This window comes from Anolis carolinensis, chromosome 2, assembly GCF_035594765.1.
Source record: "Anolis carolinensis isolate JA03-04 chromosome 2, rAnoCar3.1.pri, whole genome shotgun sequence".
Classification (NCBI taxonomy): Eukaryota; Metazoa; Chordata; class Lepidosauria; order Squamata; family Dactyloidae; genus Anolis; species Anolis carolinensis.
The window spans coordinates 5,570,336-5,592,255 of NC_085842.1; the positions used below are offsets into that span (position 1 = coordinate 5,570,336).

General features: G+C 44.4%; 2 protein-coding genes across 5 annotated transcripts in view; both read left to right on the forward strand.

The window, feature by feature from the left end:
• Positions 1-21,920, forward strand: part of LOC103282611 (major histocompatibility complex class I-related gene protein-like) — a 206,533-nt gene that overhangs the window by 61,162 nt on the left and 123,451 nt on the right. The gene's annotated exons all lie outside the window — the stretch shown is intronic.
• The window catches only part of LOC100565211 (class I histocompatibility antigen, F10 alpha chain), a 27,005-nt gene continuing 5,613 nt past the window's right edge, over positions 529-21,920 (forward strand). Inside the window, exons 1-13 of the mRNA XM_062972919.1 lie at positions 529-675; positions 7,918-8,193; positions 10,987-11,262; positions 13,604-13,888; positions 14,978-15,061; positions 15,410-15,442; positions 15,757-15,789; positions 16,026-16,058; positions 16,810-16,842; positions 17,521-17,553; positions 19,234-19,266; positions 20,247-20,285; positions 21,067-21,149. Of these exons, the coding sequence (XP_062828989.1) occupies positions 621-675; positions 7,918-8,193; positions 10,987-11,262; positions 13,604-13,888; positions 14,978-15,061; positions 15,410-15,442; positions 15,757-15,789; positions 16,026-16,058; positions 16,810-16,842; positions 17,521-17,553; positions 19,234-19,266; positions 20,247-20,285; positions 21,067-21,149 (1,296 nt within the window). The 5' untranslated portion in view covers positions 529-620. The remainder of the gene's footprint in view (positions 676-7,917; positions 8,194-10,986; positions 11,263-13,603; positions 13,889-14,977; positions 15,062-15,409; positions 15,443-15,756; positions 15,790-16,025; positions 16,059-16,809; positions 16,843-17,520; positions 17,554-19,233; positions 19,267-20,246; positions 20,286-21,066; positions 21,150-21,920) is intronic.

A 21,920-nucleotide genomic window follows, 5' to 3' on the forward strand; every position in this document is an offset into this window, starting at 1 on the left:
CGTGGCCGGGATCACAGGGTTGTTGCGTGTTTTCCGGGCTGTCTGGCCATGTTCCAGAAGCATTCTCTCCTGATGTTTCACCCACATCTATGTCAGAGGTTGTGAGGTCTGTTGGAAAAAACTCAGCAAGGAAGGTTTTATAGGTCTGTGGAAGGTCCAGGGTGGGGGAAAGAACTCTCATAGAATCCTAGAAGAGTAGAGTTGGAAGAGACCTCCTGGGCCATCCAGTCCAACCCCCTGCCGAGGAGCGGGTCTCTTGTGTGTTGGAGGCCAGTGTGCAACCAGTGCAACTCTTTGCCAGTGGCGTGCTCTAGCTGGCCATGGCCTCTCCCTTGCAGATCGAGTAACAAATACCTTGATACTGTTTCCCTGTTTCAACTTTCGTTTTCCCCAACTTTGCTCAGCCTGCCCCTGGCCCTCCCCCTAGCACCTGGCGACGTCACCGAATCTCTTTTTTGCGATTGGAGGAGTGGCCCCCTTTCGACCAATCCTGGTTCTTCACTCTTCGTGCGAGGCTGGGCAGCGAAGGAAGAGAGGAACGGGCTTGGCTCGCTCTGGAGTTTGGCTTGAAGGAAAGTAGAAAGAAGGGCTTGGGGGGCGGGGGGGGGCATGGGCCTGAGATGGGCTCACTCTTCCTCCTGGGATTCATTGTCCTCCTGGCAGGAAGCTGCTCCGGTGAGTAGAACTTCTTTTTGGGGGGGGGGGGGGCTTCTTCGCTGTGGTTTTATAATATAACTAGCTTGGGTGCCCGGCGTTGCCCGGGTTATGTGAAAAAGTCAGTGTTTTAATTGTACAAAATGCATAAGGTGGTGGGCGAACTACAACTCACATCATGGCAGGTGAACCCCCAGAAACTCCATCCGGACTTCAAGTTTGTGATGTTGGGCAAGTTTGCTCTGGATGCATCATGGGTGGGGTTCAGTGTGGCTGAAGGGTAAACTACAACTCCCACCATGGTGAGTCCGTCCCCTCCAACCCCTCCAGTGGTCATGGGGGTTCTGCGTGCCAAGTTTGGACCCGGTCCATCATCAGTGGAGGTCACAGTTTCTCTGGTTGTGGGTGAACTACAACTCCCAGAAAGGAAGGTCAGTTCCCCCCAAACCCCTCCAGGAATCACATTTCGGCATATCGGTTATGTGGTCCAGATCCATCAGTGTTTGGGTTCACAGTGTTGTCTGGATGTAGGTGAACCACAACTCTCCCAAATCAAGGTGAATTTTCTCCAAAGACCTCCAGTATTTCTTGCTGGTCATGGGGGCTGTGTGTGTCAAGCTTGGTTGAAGTCCATCCTCAGTGGAGTTCAGAGTGCTCACTCATTGCAGGTGAACTATACATCCCATTACAGTGTTCCCTCACTTATTGCCAGAGTTAGGTTCCAGGACCACCCACAATAAGTGAAAATCCATGAAGTAGGCTCACTAGATTTATTTTAATATTTATACATTATTTTAGTTGGTTCACACAATTTTAAGTCTTTATCAACCAATCGTGTGTTGGGAAATCACCTCCTTCTCCTCCCGTTGCCACTTGGGCTCCTTTTCTCTCCCTTCGGCTTCTCCTTCCTCCCTTCCTTAGGATGTAAATTGTAAATTTTATGATTCATAATAGTCTTTTAGAGTTTATTGAAAAACTGCGAAACAGCGAATCCGCAACAAGTGAACCGCAAAGTAATGAGGGAACACTGTACCCACAACTCCAAAATATCCAGGCCAATTCCTCTCAAAACCCACCAGTATTCAAATTTGGGCATATCGGGTATGCATGTCAAGTTTGGTCCAGATTCATCATTGTTTGAGTTTGTAGTGCACTCTGGATCTAGGTGAACTACAACTCCTATAAATCCCTCCAAAGACCTCCAGTATGTTTTGTTGGTCATGGGGTTTCTGCGTGCCAAGTTAGTTCCAGGTCCATCGCTGGTGGGGCCTAGAGTGCTCTTTGATTGCAGGTGAACTATACATCCCAGTACCTACAACGGTTATAAATCAAGGTGAATTTCCCCTAAATCCCTCCAGTATGTTCTGTCAGCCATGAGGGTTCTATGTGTCAAATGTGGCCCAGGTCCATTGTCAGTGGGAGTCACAGTGCTCTTGATGCAGGGTGAACTACAACTTCTATCATGTGGAGTTGCTTCCCCAGAGATTCTTGTATGATACTGATTTTCTAGATCTGGCGCAGTCTGGCTTTGGGCCGGGGTATGGTACCGAGACAGCCTTGGTCGCCTTAGTGGATGATCTTTGCCGGGAACTGGACAGGGGGAGGGTGTCCCTGCTGGTTCTGCTGGACCTCTTAGGGGCCTTTAATACCGTTGACCACGGTATCCTTCTGGGACGCCTCACGGGAATGGGTCTTGTAGGTATTGTTCTGCAGTGGCTCCACTCAGCATCTAATAATAATAATAATAATAATAATAATAATAATAATAATAATAATAATAATTTGATGCTTTGATTGAAGTCAAAAATCAGAAACTCCTCAAAGCACAGCAGACAAAAAACCAGTACAAGAAAGCCATACTACAAACTAGAGCTGACAGCTGGCAAAACAAAACATTGCATGGAAAGTTCCTTGACAAAATTGAAGGAAAAGCTGATAAGAAGAAGACCTGGCTATGGCTCACGAATGGGACACTGAAGAAGGAGACAGAAGGCCTGATCCTTGCAGCCCAGGAGCAAGACATCAGAACAAAGGCAATTCAGGCCAAGATCGAAAAATCAGCTGATGACCCAAAATGCAGACTGTGCAAGGAAACCGATGAAACCATGGATCATCTCCTCAGCTGCTGTAAGAAAATTGCACAGACAGACTACAAACAGAGGCACAACTATTTGGCCAAAATGATTCATTGGAACTTATACCTCAAGTACCACCTGCCAGCAGCAAAGAACTGGTGGGATCACAAACCTGCAAAAGTATTGGAAAATGAGCACGCAAAAATACTGTGGGACATCCGAATCCAGACTGACAAAGTTCTGGAACACAACACACCAGACATCACAGTTGTGGAAAAGGAAAGGGTTTGAATCATTGATGTCGCCATCCCAGGTGACAGTCGCATTGATGAAAAACAACAGGAAAAACTCAGCCGCTATCAGGACCTCAAGATTGAACTTCAAAGACTCTGGCAGAAACCAGTGCAGGTGGTCCCGGTGGTGATGGGCACATTGGGTGCCGTGCCAAAAGATCTCAGCCAGCATTTGGAAACAATAGACATTGACAAAATTATGATCTGCCAGCTGCAAAAGGCCACCCTGCTGGGATTTGCATCATCCGAAAATACATCACACAGTCCTAGATGCTTGGGAAGTGTTCTACTTGTGATTTTGTGATATGAAATCCAGCATATCTATCTTGTTTGCTGTGTCATAATAAAATAATAATAATAATAGTTCATTTGTATGACCAGTCATATGACCATTTCAAAGTGCAACATAAATAAAAACAAGGCAAAAAGGATGGGCTCCACTCATTCCTGGAGGGGCGTTCCCAGATGGTGTCATTGGGGGACACCTGCTCGGCCCCACAACCATTGACTTATGGGGTCCCGCAGGAGTCGGTATTGTCCCCCTTGTTGTTTAACATCTACATGAAGCCACTGGGAGAGATCATCTGGAGTTTCGGGGTGCGGTGTCATCTGTACGCAGATGATGTCCAGCTCTGTCACTCCTTCCCACCTGTCACTAAGGAGGCTGTTCAGGTCCTGAACCGGTGCTTGGCCGCTGTATCGGACTGGATGAGGGCCAACAAAATGAAATTGAATCCAGACAAGACAGAGGTCCTCCTGGTCAGTCGTAGGGCCAAACAGGGCATAGGGTTACTGCCTGTGTTGGATGGGGTCACACTCCGCCTGAAGACACAGGTTCGCAGTCTGGGGGTGATTCCTAGACTCATCGTTGAGCCTGGATCCCCATGTCTTAGCGGTGGCCAGGGGAGCCTTCGCATAGCTAAAACATGAGCTCCAGCTGCACCCGTACCTTCAGAAGCTGGACTTGGCCACGGTGGTCCACGCTCTTGTTACATCCCGTCTAGAATAATGCAACACACTCTACGTGAGGCTGCCTTTGAAGATGGCCCAGAAGACTTGTGCCAGACAGGACAGGCGTACTCAGCAGTTGAGAAAGACAAGGCCAGGGCTGATGTTCTTATTACTTGTGGGTCTGCTCCCCATGCGCTGCCAGTCAGTTTCCGCAGGATGTTGTTACGTGCAGCTACTTTGTGCTTAGTGTTCATGCAGTGTTTCCTATATGTTAGTGTTTGATGTAAGGCAACATCAAGGTATTTAGGGTGGAAACAGTGTCTGAGCTTTTGGCCCTCCCAAGTAATTTTCAGTTTCCTGTTGGCTTCACGGTTACGTAGGTGGAAAGTACACACTTGTGTCTTGGAAGGGTTGGGCTTCAGGTGGTTCTCTTTGCAGTAGCTGGAGAGATCTTTCAAGGCATTTCTGAGTTGGTTTTCAACTGTTTCAAAAAAAAAAAAAAAGGAGGCTGAAGCAGCTTCTTGAGATTGTAAACAACACAGCCGGACAGCATCAGTAAGATTGTAAACAACACAAATATAGTGTGGGAGACAGCCAGCAAACACAGCAACATCCTGTCTTGTGTATTCCTTGCAACAGTCAGAGGAAGTCTTCAAGGGCACAACAGGTGCATGTTGCAATAGCTGTGAAGGGGGACAAAAAGACCACCAATCATGTGTAACACACGGAGCCATGGTAGTGCAGTGGGTTAAACCCTTGTGCCGGCTGGACGGTTGACCTGAAGGTTGGGTTGCTGACCTGAAAGTTGCCGATTTGAATCCGCAAGATAGGATGAGACCCTGTCTATCAGCTCTAGCTTGCGGGGACATGAGATAAACTTCCCAGCAGGATGGTAACAAATCCGGGCTGTTGTGGTAATCTCTGAGCGGTTAGACTCAATTTAACCCTCTCTGGGGGAGATTTCACCAAAATGCAGCAGAGTAGCAAAAGCAAAAGCTTTCAAATGCAACAGTTACTTACACGGGGCAAGCAAAGAGAAGCCTTTGTCTATTTAGGATTGCAGTGGACTGGAGAGTCTCAGTAAAAGTTCAAAAAACATTTATTCAGGTAAAAAGAACTCCATTGTAGATAGAAAGGCTTGGGAGCTGTCTAGTCTACTCTAGACTGGTTTCTAAGGAAAAATAAGAAAGGAAAAATAACAAACATCTAAACAGTTACATCTTGCCAGGAGAGACAGCAAGATACTGCTTGTCAGCTAGAAGAACAAAGGGAGAAGAGTGAACCAAAATGGTTCCAACCGCATGGTCCAGTTTATTGGGACCATAAAAGACATTCTGACCAATGAGAAGTTAGTGTCCCTGGAGATTCACATTTCTACTAACTTCAAAGTTAGGGATGTGACGTAAACAGGATAGAGTGAAACACAGTAAAGCCTATCTAGGCATGCTTTGGAAACAGGGAAAGGATTCCCTCAATCTAACTATATCATCTATCTGACTACATTTAGACTTGAGTAGTCCAGGGTGATTCCCAACACGGGCATCCCCTGGGCAACGTGTCTGCAGATGTCTAAGTCTTTCATACCAGGAGCGACTTGCAGTATGTTCTCAAGTCGCTTCTGACACAATTAAAAATATGTAATAGGATTTTTGATTCCTGGGTTATAAATGTCATTTCCTAATTGGTGCTATCATAAAAAACATAGCAAAAGTTTATTAAACTGTTAAAGGTACATCTTGCAGCACATTTTTGCTATAGTCTTTCAATGAATATCTCAGAGTCCTTCCAGAAAGCTTCCTAATGTGGGACAAACAAGTGGGTTTTAAAAATGTGGTACCTGAAAGCAAGTGCAAACACGGAGGTGTCAGTCCAGGCAAATAGACCCCCCAGCATCCCGACAGGTTTGGTTGTAGTTTAGAAATCTGCAAGATGGAGATAGGACATCTGCTGGAACTTTTCTTTAATTTTTATTTATTGGCACTCCGAGATGTGCTGGACCTCATATGCACTGCTGTGGATATGTAAATGAGTACACAAATGGATTTCTTGTCATTATCTCTCCTCACCCTCCTGCTGCCTTTACTTTTCCCCTCCTGAACCGCGTTTCCCTTTGGATTCACTTGCCTGCCATGATGGTGCCCACTGTGTAAATTCAAGCTCTGTTTAATTTCATAAACATCAGAACAAAGGAATGCTTGCAGAGAGTTCTCATGGGGATTGCTTTCCAATTGTGCATCCATTTATCCACCTATGCTTCTGTGGTTCCTCATCAGTTGTTTCAGGATTTTAAAATGTGGATGTACGCTGGAGCAGTGCGCACCATCATATAGGAATATTGTCACATGTTTTCCTTGAGTGTAGGGATATGCAGTCATGTGAATATGTGCAAGTTTAGTCCAAAATCAGATTTTAAGCGCACCTTTTCAGCACTTGGTTTTCAGCCATTAATGCAATCCATTGCACTTTTTTTTTGCAAACATAAACTAGCCACACACACACACACACACACACACACACCACCCCCTTTGCCCCAATTTCTCTTGGATTTTAGGGCCTCTGTAGAGGGGACCTCATAGTGTCTCAACCATAGTTGTGGCAGTCTCAAAAAATAAGTTTCTGGAGTGTGTTGTCGAAGGCTTTCATGGCTGGGATCACAGGGTTGTTGTATGTATTCCGGGCTGTATGGCCTCACAACCTCTGAGGATGCCTGCCATAGATGTGGGCAAAACGTCAGGAGAGAATACTTCTGGAACATGGCCATACATACAACAACCCACTTTCTGGAGTATAACAACTACTTTCAAAGTATGTATCGCACAATTAAACAGGAAACAATACTTTCAAACCAGGAACAGAAATTATGGTATCCATGCCATTGAATTACAACTCTTTCTTTGAAGACTGTGTTGATTGTTGTGCACCAATCCCAAATACAGGCATCTTCCAAGCAAACCAAAACCAACAAATGTCCCATGACAACCAGTGAGTCACAACGGGGTCAGGAATGTGAAATCTGGAAGCCCCTAGCTACAGACTGACCTATGGGTGGAAGATATGGATTCAGTCATTTCTAACCCACCACCAAGACCTTTCCTTTGGAAAATAGTCATTCTCAGCCACGAGTTATTGCGTATGATGATGATGACTAGTGGATTCAAATGATAAGAAAAGAGATTTAGAAAGTGCTTCTAGACTGGAATAGACAGCCTGATTATTATTATTATTGTTATTATAATTATTATTATTAAACTTTATTTACATCCTGCCCCGTCTCCCTGAAGGGACTTGGGGCGGCTTACAAAACAACAACAATGCAGACAAAACACATAAAATATACAGTAAAAATTAAACTAAATCAATAAAAGTAAAATCAATAAAAGTAAACATCAACAAAAATAAAAGTGAACCATACATATAAAATTTAACATCAAACACCCCAAATCAAAATAGAATAAAATAGTCTGATGGGTGCTGGCCTCTCTTCTGGTGGTTTTTACAGAGAGATTGGTTGGTCAGCTTTTGGGAGAGATATGGTTCTGTATCCCCGCATGACAGGGGATTACAGGATTTGCAGCTCTTTCCCAGTCTTTTCTATGACATTACAGTTAATTGTACAGGGTGGTTTAATTTTGCACTTTATTAGAATCACATTTTTGTAAAAGCAAGTACTAGAAGTGCTTTTTATAATAAGCCATTATTAGAAGCTGAAAGTGGTAATATAAAATGACAAAAAATGTAGGCCATTGCAGGGATTGTCTGCAGCAGGTAATGGAGTAATTAAAAATAGGTGTGCTTGTCTACAGCCCGGCATTATACTAACTTCAAGTTAAGCCATCTTGAGTCCCAATAGCAGCAGAAAGGGAGAAAAAACACAAAGCATGTTTTTTTTAAAAAAAAAAAAAGTCAATAATGCCTACCTTCTCGACTTTCTCTGTTTTTTCCAGGCTGTTCCTCCCATTCCATGCTCTATTTCGTCACCTCTGTCTCAGAGCCTGGGCAGCAGGTGCCTCAGTTTTCCTATGTGGGCTTCGTGAATGACCAGGAGTTTGTTTTCTATAATGCCAGCACAAAGAGGTATCTTCCTAAGGTTCCCTGGATAAGCCAGGTGGAGAAGGACGATCCTGATTACTGGGAACGGAACACGCTGTATGCTCAGGGCCATGAGCGGAGCTTCCGAGACCACCTGGCGACTTTGGCCAAGTACTACAATCAGAGCGGAGGTAAGTGGCGACAGATATTTCTTCTTCTCAGAAATAGATAATGGAAAGTATTATTATTATTGTTATTATTATATTTCTTACCTGTGGGGCCTCTCTCAGTCTCTCGGCAGCCATCAACTGCAAAAATAAATTATCCGCATAATAGCCACACCCCCTTGTTTCCTGCTCCAAAAGGGGGGGGGGTGACTATTGTGTGGTGAAATCTGGCGTGCTATCTGCCACTGTGGTGGCTATAGAAATAGTGTCTAGCCAGCATGCTTTCTTTAACTATCGAATATTGAAAGGGCAAAAAATGGTTCTGCAAATTTTCACAGATGGAAAGGGTTCCCTGCTTGAGTCAGCAGACATTTTCCTCCTTTTCAAGGATCTTATCTTGGGTCTGAAAGGAGATAATGACAGATCAGCCAACTCTGTAGCAGCCTCTGGGGTTGTAATCTGGCTTTGTTTGGCCTGGATGAACTTGGGAATTTTATTTATCGTGTCAGAAATGAATTGAGAATACAGTTCTGATGTATAAAAAACACCACAAACAGAGTTAGAAACTTGGCATTATACTAAATTCCTTTGATCAGGAGCTGGCCATTTTGAATGCCTCTGGTGTCGCTGTAAGAAGGTCCTCCATTGTGCATCTGGCAGGGCTCAGACCGCTTTGTAGTAAGTGGCCTGTGGTTTGCTCTTCTCCACACTCTCATGTTGTGGGCTCTGCTTTGTAGCCCAATTTCTTAAGATTGGGAATAGAGGTGAATGATGGGTTGGCAGAGAGCATTGGTAGTTCCTTGTCCAGTGGCCCCTGATGCCAGAATTAAACACTATATCACTAGTGCAGCATCTACTCAATTACTTGCTAAAACTGAAATGGTAGACAAAGGTTTGAGGTAATGAGACAAAGAGAGTTCCGATTGCTGTAGAAAAAGACATTTATTCTCAGTGGCCAGAGAGAATAAGCAATAGGAAGGACCTTCTCCTGTAATCAGGAAAGTGAAGGTACAGAACAAAGAAACACAGGTCCTTATATACCCTTTTTGCCTCCATCTACCTACGTCATATAGGCATTATCCATCACCAATTAGTGTCAAAAAAGTCTTACTTTGCACTTTACTAAAAGTTACTTTTGCATTTTCCTAAAATATAGGCTACTTTCAAGACCTCTGACCCTTCATTAGGTCTTATCTAAGGAATTCCTATCTAGGCTTTCAGGGATCCATTAATTGAGGAATTTACCCCTATCTTAGCTTTTTAGGGAGTCATTAGCACTCCTACATGACGCCAGTTCTTATCTTGACATCCCAAAAGCCTTAATTTGTCTTTTGTCCATTAGCATGGAGCTTTATCTATTCTTGTTGACACTTGACATATGTCTCTGGCGCTTAGGGTGAACTTTGGTCTCTGCTTATGGGGAGACAGTTATTGGCTAGGCAGAGTGTATTTTGAGCTATATGCACACATTCTGCTTGTGATTACATTTTCTATTCTCATTTCTATTATGATTACATAGTTACATAGTTTCCAATGCAAGTATTATATTTTTTCAATACACCTTCATCAAAACCACCAGTACTGTTAACTTCTATCTGCCTCCCAGTAGGTTGTATGGATTTCTAAGCACACCTGACATTCCTTTAGTTTTGAAAATTGAACTATTTTACTTTTCATTTTGACAAAGGTAAAAATTACCCTTAAAGCACTGTATACCACAATTGTTAAATCATACAACATATCAAAATATGAATGTTTATTTCTGTAGGATCAAAAATTGACATTAATTACTTAAAAGTGGAACATCCTTCTGAAATACTCAACGTTGTATTTAATTTATTTGAGTTTTACCATTTACGTCATTTGCCATTAGCATGTTCAACTATCTTGAAAATATTCACTTTTTTCAAGAGGTACCGGGAAATAAGCCCCATTGAATTTAGTCTTGGGGCTTGCTCATGCATAAATATGCATTGGGTGCTACTTTGAACTAAGCTTCAGAAAACGTATGTACCTTTTCAGAATTTAATGTTGCTTAAATGAATATCCAGGGATGAAGCAGAGCTCTTTGGAATGATTTTCTACTACACCACACCGATCGTTATTTGATCAATCAGAACAATTGCAATGAAGTAAATCTACTATATCCCCCCGCCCCCCGCCACACACACACACACACACACACACACACTTAGAACTGTTTTCTCAATGGTATTTTTCAGTGTGTTGTGTCATTTCTTCATGGAAATTAAGTCTTAGAAATTGTAAGTATTGAAACCTCTATTGGTGTGCTTAACTTTTGGAGATTTGACTAATTGTGGTTTTGATTAAAATAGTTGGTCTAGGTTTCCACTTTGGTGGAAGGTGATCAGAGAGTGACACTGGGGGACCTATGGGTTCCTGGAGAAATGTTCTCTCAGATAAAATAATAAACCCAACAACCATTTTTATTTGTGGTTTTCCAGCTTTCACATGAGGATCTTGCACCCCTAGCCCCAGGAAAAGGGGAAAGTTGATTATATATCTTCACACACATTGATTTATTATATTGAATTAACCTAAACTTTATGCATAGTAAAAATGGTTATGTTGTAACCATGTTGTAAATGGGAATGACAGGAGGGTAATCTGAGGAAGCCAGTGAGCAGGCTTCATTGTTTCAGGATTAATGCTGAACCTGATGTAAAAATCCCTCCTGGGCTTCTCTTATTGAGCTGAACTACTGGGGAGGGGGAGTGTTCTGGCACAGCAGCTGCCTCCTCTCTGGTATCTTCTGTTCTCTCCCTCATCTCCCCACCTTCTGTGTCTCTCTTTCAGGGCTTCACACTTTTCAGTGGATGTACGGCTGTGAGCTGAGGAACAATTGGAGCAAAAGAGGGTATTACCAGTATGCCTACGATGGGAGGGACTACATCAGCCTGGACAAGAAGACCCTCACCTGGACAGCAGCCGATGTCCCAGCCCAGAACACCAAGAGAAAGTGGGACGCTAACTTCAGAGACAACAAGTTCAAGAAGTTCTATCTGGAGGAGACCTGCATTAAGTGGCTGCAGAGATACCTGAACTATGGGAAAGAGACGCTTCTGAGGACAGGTGAAGGAGGGGGTCATGAAGAGCAGGGCTGCAGGATCATCACAGCCTGCTCATTCCCCACACTTTTGTGTTTTAATGTTGGGGAGACAGAGACTCCAGACAGGAAAGGGACAGGGGAGTTTGAAGTGCAGCACTTCAGGTCAAGGGAAAAGAGGAGGGAGACGCATCTTTGAGGAAGATCTTAGAAAATGTGAATATGCAGATCAGGAATCCTCAAACTCCAGCCTTCCAGCCATTTAGGACTCCAACTCTCAGAATTCCCAACCATTGAACAACTTGGCTAGGGCTTCTGCGAGTTGGAGGCCCAAATAGCTGGAGGGCCAGAGTCCCAGGGTTGCTGTGTGTCTTCCGGGCTGTATGGCCATGTTCCAGAAGTATTATCTCCTGACGTATATACCTCACAACCTCTGAGGATGCCTGCCATAGATGTGGGCAAAACATCAGGAGAGAATGCTTCTGGAACATGGCCATACAGCCCGGAAAACACAAAACAACCCTGTGATTCCAGCCATGAAAGCCTTCGACAACACAGTCAGAGTCCCATTTGGGAAGATTAAGTGGGGTATAAATAAACAACAACTACAACAATAATAATTTGAAGATGACTGATGCAGATGAAGATTGGATTTTTGTCAAGGACAGAACGCCACAAGGTCAAAGATAACAGAGTTTATTGGATTACAGAACTCAAAATGCCCATAAAATACAAGGGCCAGGCAGTATTAGCCTTTAAAAGCAAAAATGGGCAAGGAAAAACGTTCAAAAGATAAACCGGATTAAACCGAAGTTTAATCCGGGTAAAAACAAACAGCTTGCTTCAGCCTGGAGATAAACAAAACAAAAGCCGGGGAACAAAGTGTTCAAAAGAAAGCAACTAATTGGCAGCAGATTCCTCTCTGCTGCAAGCACTGTGCTTTGAGTAACTTGAGTCACTCCTCCACACAGCAGGCAAGATTTCCAATACACACAGATCAGCCGAGGATTGAAGCAGTAGAGTAGACCCAGTTCCTTTCCGTAGTTCAAGCCAGAAGCAGACGTTTGTAGTTTCACCAAGTCCGAGTAGGGGGAAGTCAAGCCGTGGTCAGTTCAGTCCAAAATCCAAAGCAGGAGATGGCGTCCGTCAAGAAGACGACGGAAGGTCAAAGCTAATGAGATTAAGCACAAGTTTGCACAAACAAAAGCCCACACAATTCCTCCCGCCGTCTGACCCCAAATTCCAAAACAACTTACGTATCAGCACACGAAAACACACCAGTCTTCAGGAAAGCGTCCCACACAGATCCCAAGCGTTCGTCCAGATTACCTTGCCCAACGCAATTTGCAATTGCTCCCAAGCCTCATTTTATGCCAGTTACAAATCCTCATCACTATCAGCTGCCCTCCTTAACCCGGGCGTTTCCTCATCACTTTCCTCATCAGAGCTGGAACACCTCTGACTACGCCCCACAGCATCCCCAGCTGTGGATCCCGTCCCATCCCTCCAGCTTGTCCATGGGTCTAATCCTGAAGGTCCCCATTCATCTTCCATCCCATCATTGCCAGTGGCACCCAATTCCTCCCTCACCCGAGTCCAATCCATCTCATCCTCCTCCGAGCTAACCAGCCCCTCCTCCATTCTCTCCGTAAACCCCTCAAAAGACTCTTCGTCAGATGGTGCTGCAAAGATATCTCGCAGTCTCTTTCTTTCTCGCTCCTCGAGAGTATCTGACTCTCGAGGAGTCTTACGCCCACGTCTGCCAGTAACAGAGCCATGAGGCTCAATCATAACAATTTTGTTCTATATTTTCTTTGCAGGACATGTGATCCTGTTTAGTATTTGTAAGCCTCCAGACATACAGTCTTCCTTCCCCTCCCATCCTGAGATAGTACACACCATTCAAGTGCAAAAAGGAGGAAAGGAGGAGGAAGAACGGGAATGTAGCAGCACCTAATTTAAGATCAATTGCTTTTTGATATTAGCATCTGCTTTCACCTGTGATACAGAACAATATTAAAGGCTTGGGTTATAGTGGGTATTTATGCATATGTGTTGACGCTAGAATGCCACTCTGCACTGCAGCTGAAGAAGTGGGTTTCCATCTATGAAAGCTCATTCTAAAATAAAAAGCAGTTAGTCTTAAAAGTTTTGTCCCATTCCTTTCTTTCTCCCACCTTGGTTTTGCTACAAGAGACTAAGACAATTACTTTTAAAATATTTTCTAAGTGATCAGAGTGGTCAAGCTTTCTTTGGGAGGGATAGGTCACACGGATAAGAATCCTTCTCCAGGAAGCCAAAACAAGAACATTTACCCTACCTGACATTAGGAAAGGTCCTATCCTAAATTTGATGTCATTCTTGCAGAGAAGCCAGAAGTGAAGGTGACACGCAAGGTGGACTATGATGGGATGGAGACCCTGATCTGCCGGGTGGGGGGCTTCTACCCCAAGGAGATTGACATCACCTGGACAAGGGATGGGGAGGTCTGGATGCAGGATACCTTCCATGGCCTGGTGTCCCCCAACTCGGATGGGACTTACTACACCTGGTGGAATGTCACGGTGGACCCCAAGGAGAAGGAACGCTACAAATGCCACGTGGAGCACGATGGGCTTCTGAACCCTGTGGACGTGGCCTGGGAGGAGCCTGGTGAGTCATTTGAGGGTGGGAGGGTTCTGGGAGGGACAAGAGGAGGGCAACCCCCTCCCCACCCAGAGGCACCATCAATAGCACTTTGCCATCTGTATTACTTTTGTATAGTTTCCATACCAATACAGGTCGAGTATCCCTAATCTGGAAATCTTAGAAACTCTAAATTTGTTTGTGCAGTTGGCTGAGATAGTGACACCATCATTTCCAAATGGTTCAATGCACACAAACTTTGTTTTCCAATCGAGTTCTGGTCCCAAGCATTTCTTTTAACCTGCCCTTTTTTAGCCAGTGGTCCGTAAATTAACATTCCCTGCCCTATGCAAGGATTGGCTGACATCTTTCAACGTCTCATCCTGAATGGCTGTGATAAGTTTGTAAATGTTTAAGTTACAGTGGTACTTTAGCTTACAAGTGACCCAACTTGTGAATTTTTTGAGTTATGAGCCGTCTCCTGTTTGTTTTATTAATTGAAGATGCGAGCCTTGATCTGATGTGAGCTAGCATAATAGCGCAAGAGCAGCCGCACGTCTTGCAAAGCTACCGCTCCCATGGTAGTTTTGCAAGATGGATCCATGGCTCAAAGGGATTCCTGTACTTCCCTTTTCTCTAAAGCATCTCAGCAAAGTGAACACACTCCCTAAAGCATCTCAGCAAAGCGAGTGCTGTGACAGAAACGGGGTTTGAAACTGTTTTATGTTGAGGAAAGGGAGTGTTCTTGAGCTATTGGATTTAACATCTAAATAAGACACAATCAATAAGGATAAAAGGAATGGAGTCCAGGAGGAGATTAAGTTCAGGAGATGCTGGCTGTTCTTTTGTCCCTCAGAAGAGACATGGAGGGTGGTGGTCCTTTCTCCTGCCACTGGGGCCCAGGTTTAATGGTAGGTCTGAACCTGGTTGCTCTTCTGTTATGCCCACTTTCAAGTCCTGTTCTGCAGACTTTGATGGGATTGTGCGGGCTGGTCTTTCACGCATACTTTAGCCTTGGACTGCCCTGTTCTTTCTACATCTATGAACTGTTCCATAAAGGTTTTGGTTTGGTGGTTTCCTTTGTAATTCTTTTGTTATTTTCTATTTAACCTTCAGACTCCAAGTTTGGGCTCATCATTGGGTGTATTGTAGGGGCTCTCCTCGCGATAGCTGCAATTGCTGGGCTTGCTGTTTATTTCCGTGAGTAAATTCTGAGTGCATTTCCTTGTGGGGAAGAGGCATTCTGTGGTTGTTGGGGATCATTTTCCTTTTGAGGACTCCCTATCTTTGAAGGGAAGGTTCAACTTTGCCTACATCTTGGAGGCATGGACTACTCCATTTGCCTTATCTTATCCCACATCATGAGCACAGGTCTCAGCCTGTTGGCAGGGAAGGCTTCCCATTTCGCTAATGTATTTGCTATAGAGTCTGAAAGGCCTCCGTCCCTGTGGAAGGAGGAAGAAGAGGGTGTGTGGTCTTCTTTATGAGAGAATGAAATGGTGTTGATCCCTGAGAGCCAGCTTTAACTCCCCAATTCTGTCTCTGCAGTAAAACGTCAAAGTGATCGCAGAATAACTTCAGGTGAGTGTTGCCTCCCCCATTGCATGTTTACTCCAGATGAGTGGGATGGGCATTGGATTGAGATGGATTAAATGGAGACATATGTCCAAGGCTGTTCCCAAAGCTGTGGAGAAGCCAACAGCACTGAACGTAGCTATCCAGCTCCCTCCATAGAAAAGAACCTAGGAAATATAAATGGTTTCCAACCAGTCTGTGCCCCTTGGATGTAGATCCCAAAGACAGATATTTGGCCCAGGGGTCAAGTGCAGAGTGAGCCAGGCTGAGGGAGGGAGCTGTACTTTTATGGGTGTAAATCTCTGATTATTTCTCTGCAGAAAAACATCAAGATGACTATAAAACAGACTCAGGTGAGTGTTGCTTTCCTGTTGCATCTTTACTCCAAATGACTGAGGTGGGAGTGGGAATGAGGTGGAGAGTAGGGTTTGGATCACTAACTAACACAACCCACACACATAGCTAAAGGGACATTGTTCAGACTTAAGAGAGAGACAGCCTTTCAAAAGACCATGAAAAAGGATGGGGATTCCATCACAGCCCTTTCCTGCCCAAAGAATTGACCACTTGTCTTTTCCCTCTTTTTTAGCAAGTGACCAAAAATTCAACATTTCCGAGGAAGGTAAGTGAATCCCAGCTCAAAGGGTAGAATGAATTACAAAAGAAAAGGACACAGAGAGAACAGTTTGGGCAGGGAGGCAGGGTGGTTCGCAGCCCTGGAAAATGCCTGTATCTTTCTGCCCTCCTCCCTACTTAATAACTGGATTTTGAGTAGAAGAATTGTAAAATATTTAGTTGACGAGCAAAGACAATGTTGATATAAATGTGTAAGAATGTTGAAAAGGAACCCCAAGGGCATCCTCACATTTGATGCCAATAGTGATGGGCCAGAAGGTGGTTCACCTTTCAGTTAAAGGATGAAGTTCCACTTCCCAGAACAGAGTTTTTGCCTTCTATTCAAGTGTCACCTTCTTTTTAGGAACTGACTGATCAGGAACAAACATCTAAAACACAGGAACAAACCCAGATAAAAAAATTCCATAATTTCTGATTGCAGGGACATACAGACATGCGAAGATCCGGATATTCGGCTAAAAACCGTGATATTCCAACACCTAGAAATCTCGCTGTTTTTGCTTTTTGTAGCGATTGCTTCTGGGTTTACAGGGAACAGTGTCTGGCCACCGTCGTGATTGCTACAGGAGCTTCTGGGATAAAGGTTTTGTCTGGACGGGCCCTTAAACACCTACTCACATGGTTAAAGAGACATTGTGCAGATCTAGGAGAGACACAGCCTTTCCAAAGCCCATAAACAGAGGGTGGGGATTTCACTGCCCAAAAAACTGACCCTCTTGTCTTTTCCCTCTTTCTAGGAAGTGATAAAAAATTCAACTCTTCTAAGGAAGGTAAGTGAATCACACTCCACTCAAAGGGTGGAATAAATTAAAAAGGGAAAAGACACAACGAAAAAGGGAGATGAGATGGTTTGTAGCCCTAGAAGATGTTGGTGTAACTGTATTCTTCTGCCACCCCCCCCCCCATTTAATATTTGAATTTTAAGAAGGTTAAATTAGAATAGTTGGTGAATAATTCACTGACCGTTGACCAATGACTTAGAATGTTTAAAAAGGAACCCCAATGGGATCCCTGTATTTGATGCCGTAGTGGTGGGCCAGTAGAAGATCCCCACATCGGGTGGCATTGGTGAGGCACTTAAAGAACACTCATGGTTGCTCTCATTCTCACACTCACACACCTCTCAAAAGGCCATTCATGAAGAAGGGATGGGGATTCAGCAAAAACCTGCTCCTGCAGAAAGAAGGAAGCTCAATGATCCGTTAGAAGCATTCAGTTTGTTTGGCAAAGTCCTCAAAGAGGGGAAGAAGAGAGAAGACACTGAGCACTCCGTCCTAGGCATTGAAATGGCAAGGCGCCATATTTTGTGTATAATTCTGTGGTAAAATCAGTAACAATTAGCTTATCATTCCATGTGCATCTGTCCTGGAAAAAAAGAGGAAAACACCTAGATGCCACAACACTTTCTTTCCCCAAACAACTGGTCCCATGTTTCCTTTGTTTTTCAGAAATCGATGAAGGGTTCATCAGTGCTGAGGAAGGTAAGTGTTGATGTTTTAAAATGTTAAGATGTATTTTTAAATCTGTTTAAAGCTTAATTTGTATGTATTAATGGCACTGAATGGTTGCCACATGTAAGCCGCCCTGAGTCCCCTTCAGGGGTAGAAAAAGGCAAGATATAAATAGGGTAAATAAATAAATAAAATAAAGAGCTAGAAAAGTGGCTGGGGTGGTCTGTGTTGTGTCTTCCTCTTCTGCCTCTGAGGAGGAGTTGGAAGAGAAGGCTGAAGAGGAAGGGGCTGGGGATTTTGGGCAGATGGTCAGGCCTGCTCCGGAGGAGGAAGAAGAGGAGGGAGGCACGCTGGTTGCTCCTACTTTTCATTGAACGCAGAAGGGAGCAACAAGCAAGGCGTAGGTCCACCAGGATTGCTGAAAAGACACACAGCAATCAGATCACTCCCTAGAGGCACACGTGCTCTGGGCTGAAGGCTATACATCAGGAGCCGGGAATACAGCCATCATGGTAGCAACAGATCCAGTTACCAAGCCTTTGACCCTGTATCTGTTCCAGCAAGCAGCCTCGCCTTTGTAAGTGTTTTTGCCCTGAGAAGAAATTATCAAAGACTCTACCTTGCTCAGCCAAGAAACTTTTGCCTTCTTTTGTGAACTTGCCTGTTGTGAACTTGCTTTTGTGAATTTTATTTTGCTACTTTAAACTTTGCTGAAGTAAAACTTTTTGATTTCCTTTGGACTTGGTTTTAAGGCTATTCTTTGGGCAAAACTAGACAGTCTGCAGCCCTGGGAGATAGCAGCATAGTATTGTCTCCCCACCATCTTCTCTGCGTGATAACTGAATTTTAAAAGAGTTGTTTTTTTCGTGTCAGGAGCAACTTGAGTTGCTTCTGGAGTGAGAGAATTGGCCATCTGCAAGGACGTTGCCCAGGGGACATTGCCCCGATGTTTTGATGTTTTTACCATTCTTGTGGGAGGCTTCTCTCATGTCCCCGCATGGAGCTGGAGCTGATAGAGGGAGCTCATCCGCACTCTCCCCGGGTGGGATCCGAACCTGGCAGCTTTCAGGTCAGCAACCCAACTTTCAAGTCATGAGGCTTTAGTTAAAAGAGTTAAACCAAAGTAATTGGGGAATAATTAGCTGGCAAGTGAAGTAAGCTGTCAAGAAATATGAAATAATCAAAAAGGCTCTGGAAGGAAGAGATGGTGAGCATAGACAATGAGAGTGGCATTTCCAACTAGAGACGCAGGAGGAAAAGGGAAGGCAATATGGAGCTGGGATGATCAAAAACCTCAGAAATGGTAAAGAACGAGAGGGGAGGAGCTCTGAAATAAGGGACAATTTAATAACAATAAAAGCAAGAGTTCCCGGCCAATAATAACTGAAGAAATAAAACCACTTCCGGAGAATTTGGAGGCAGTGAACAATGGATGGAAATTCCAGCAAAAATGTTGATGTGGAAAGAAGCCCAGCTATATGTATTCATTGATCAGATTCAGTTTCTTCTTACAGCAAGGTTCTCAGAGAGAGAGAGAAAGACGTTTTGGAGGAGTCTTTATGGTGGGCATTGAAATGGCAAGGCACCACATTTTTATTTGAAAGCAATTAGAATTGTTTATGTGTACACATCTGCCCTGAGGAAAATATGTAGGATCCCTAAGTATTTCCTGCCTAAAAACTGACCCCCTGTCTTTTCTTCCTTTTTCAGCAAGTGAGAAAAATTCCCTTAACTCGGAGGAACGTACGTATAAGTGAACCCTTGTTCAAAGAGAATGAATGGCAAAGGGAAGAGACATAGAACGAAAACTATCACATTTTATTGCATAGTCATTGTACCCCCTTTGGGGAAGGCAAAATTGGCACTTTGGTTGTCCTCACATAATAGTCGCACTCTTAATTCAGTCGCCTGGTTGGTGAATTAAGGGTGTGACTATCTTTTTTGGGGCTGTGGCCCCATAGCACAAAAAGGGAAGAAGAGCAGTTGCGCAGAAGGATGAATTCTTGGCAGGGGGTTGGACTGGATGGCCCATGAGGTCTCTTCCAACTCTACGATTCTATGATTCTATGAATTCACTTCTCTGCCTGCTTGGCCTCTTTCCTTTTAGGCAAGGGACTAGCAGCGTGGGCAGGTGACGCTTCATCCGGCCACTCAGGTGCTTCCCTTTGAGGGCTCAGACACATGGGAGGTTGAAACACCCACCTCACAAGACCTATTATGTGGTGAGAGAAGCCCATCAAAAGGGGGCCTTTTCACTGCATAATAAATAGTTGCCACCACATAACCGTTGCACACTTCCCCCCTCCCACACAAACACACATACACACACATATTTTGGGCAGGGAAGGGTGAAATCTCATATTTAAATTTGCCCTTGTACATAATAGGACCTGAGCATCCTCAGATTTTGGTATCTACAGGGGTCCTGAAACCAAACTCCAGCTGGGGACTGAAAGGCACAGCCCAGCTCTCACCTGGCATCTTAGAGCCAAAGAATGGCTGGAGACTGAAATGAGATCCATAGAAACCACTGCAGATGCCATGAAGCCAGCCAGGAGGGACACCGCTCATTGCCAAGCTTGGCCACCGCCCAGAGAGGATTAAATGCTTCCTTGGTTCTATTCCCAGAAACCGACCTGCTCTCCTTCCTACAATGCAGCTCTTAGGCTCTCCTTACATTCTTCTATGAGTAATACACTTTCCCTTCTCTCTCTTTCCAACAGCATTGTGTCCATCTGTCAGATTTGTCAGCACCAAAGCAGGTAAATTGGGGGCGAGAGGCAATGGGGAGAAGAGGGTCAAGCCTTGAGACAGAGAATTCAATGTCCAGTCCTTATTTGGTGGACCAATTTCTCCCCCCAAACTCACGGAGGCACTCTCAGCCTTGAAGGAAAAGAAGTTCAGAAGGAGGAGAGTGGTGCTGTGGCACAGGGCAAGGGTGCATTTGTGGTACAGGTGGAGGGGTAGCCAAATGGTACTATGGAACATCCATTAAAATCCTACGGACAGGAGACAGGAAAGCAGATGCTCTTCGGGATAAGAGGAGCCTTCTCCTTTCCTGCTCAGTTTATTTTGTGAGGAAAGAAAATCGCCTCCACCCTCCACCACTTTGCACATCTCAGATTATGAATGTTTCTCACGCCTAGTCCTGAGATCTCCATGTTCTGCCTCCGTGCTTAACTAAGTAAACTGGAAGCACAAAGGACAGATCGGAGACTGTATTTGGCAAATTGAAATGTTTTATTAATAGACAAATTGAACTTCTTTTCCCCTTGGTTGCCATCATAAAGTCTCTGTGAGGAAAGGAAGATTTGAAGTCTATGCAGTCCTGGTTCTCAAACCTTCTTGTTTCCAGATGGTTATTGCTATATAGTATAAAGTCCCAATGTGACTGGATTCTATGTATCTATAAACTGATTTTAATACAATGTTGACATGACTTTATATATCACTGTATTATTTGGCTCTTTTATTTAACAAAGTTCCAACATGACTTCAGTTAATACAGTTCCAACATGATGTGAATTTCTGTACACCTTCTAGCTTCCTATGCAGGAGGAGGAGGCGACCCAGGGAATGTGGGAAAACTCGTGAACCCAGATCCAGCCTCCCTACAAATAGTCTAGGTAAGATAGCAGACCCCCTGGGTTGGAGATCCTGCTGCTTAATGCCAAGTTGGTGAATGGAAAAACAACAGCCATCCATGATTTGATCTTGGATGAGTATGCTGACCTGGTCTGCCTGGTTGGAGGGGGGAGGAGGAATTGCAGAGGTCTATCAGGATTTGCTAGCTGGAGTGGTCTCAGGCCTGGTTTTGGAGTCTCAACGACTACTAGTGCTGGGGGATTTTAACATCCATGCCTCGACCATTCTGTTGGGAGTGGCTCAGGACTGCATGGCAACCATAGGTCTCTCCCAATTGGTTTCTGGCCCCACCCGTAGCCCTGGGCACACCCTTGATTTGGTCTTCTGTTCAGGATGAGATGATGGTGATAGTGTTCACATTCCCTTTGTCATGGACTGATCCCGACCTGGTTAGGTTTAGACTCACTGGGGCTCTAAACCTCTCTGCAGGGGTGGAGGGCTGATTAGGATAGTCTGCCCCAGGAGACTTATGGATCCAGATGGATTCCTGAAAACTCTTGGGGAGTTTCCTGCCACTTGGGTAGGTGATTCTGTCAAAGCTCTAGCAGACCTCTGGAATACGGAGGTGGCCAGGACAGTTGGAAAAATCACTCCTCAAAGTCGCCTTTCACAAAGCAGAGCCAAATCAGCCCCCGATATTCCATTAGCTGGCATCCCTTCCCTACTCTCTTTTAAAAAACAGCTAAAATGCATTTATATTCTCTTACATATATAGAGAAGACGTCACACCAAACTCCTGGAGCGTTTCCATC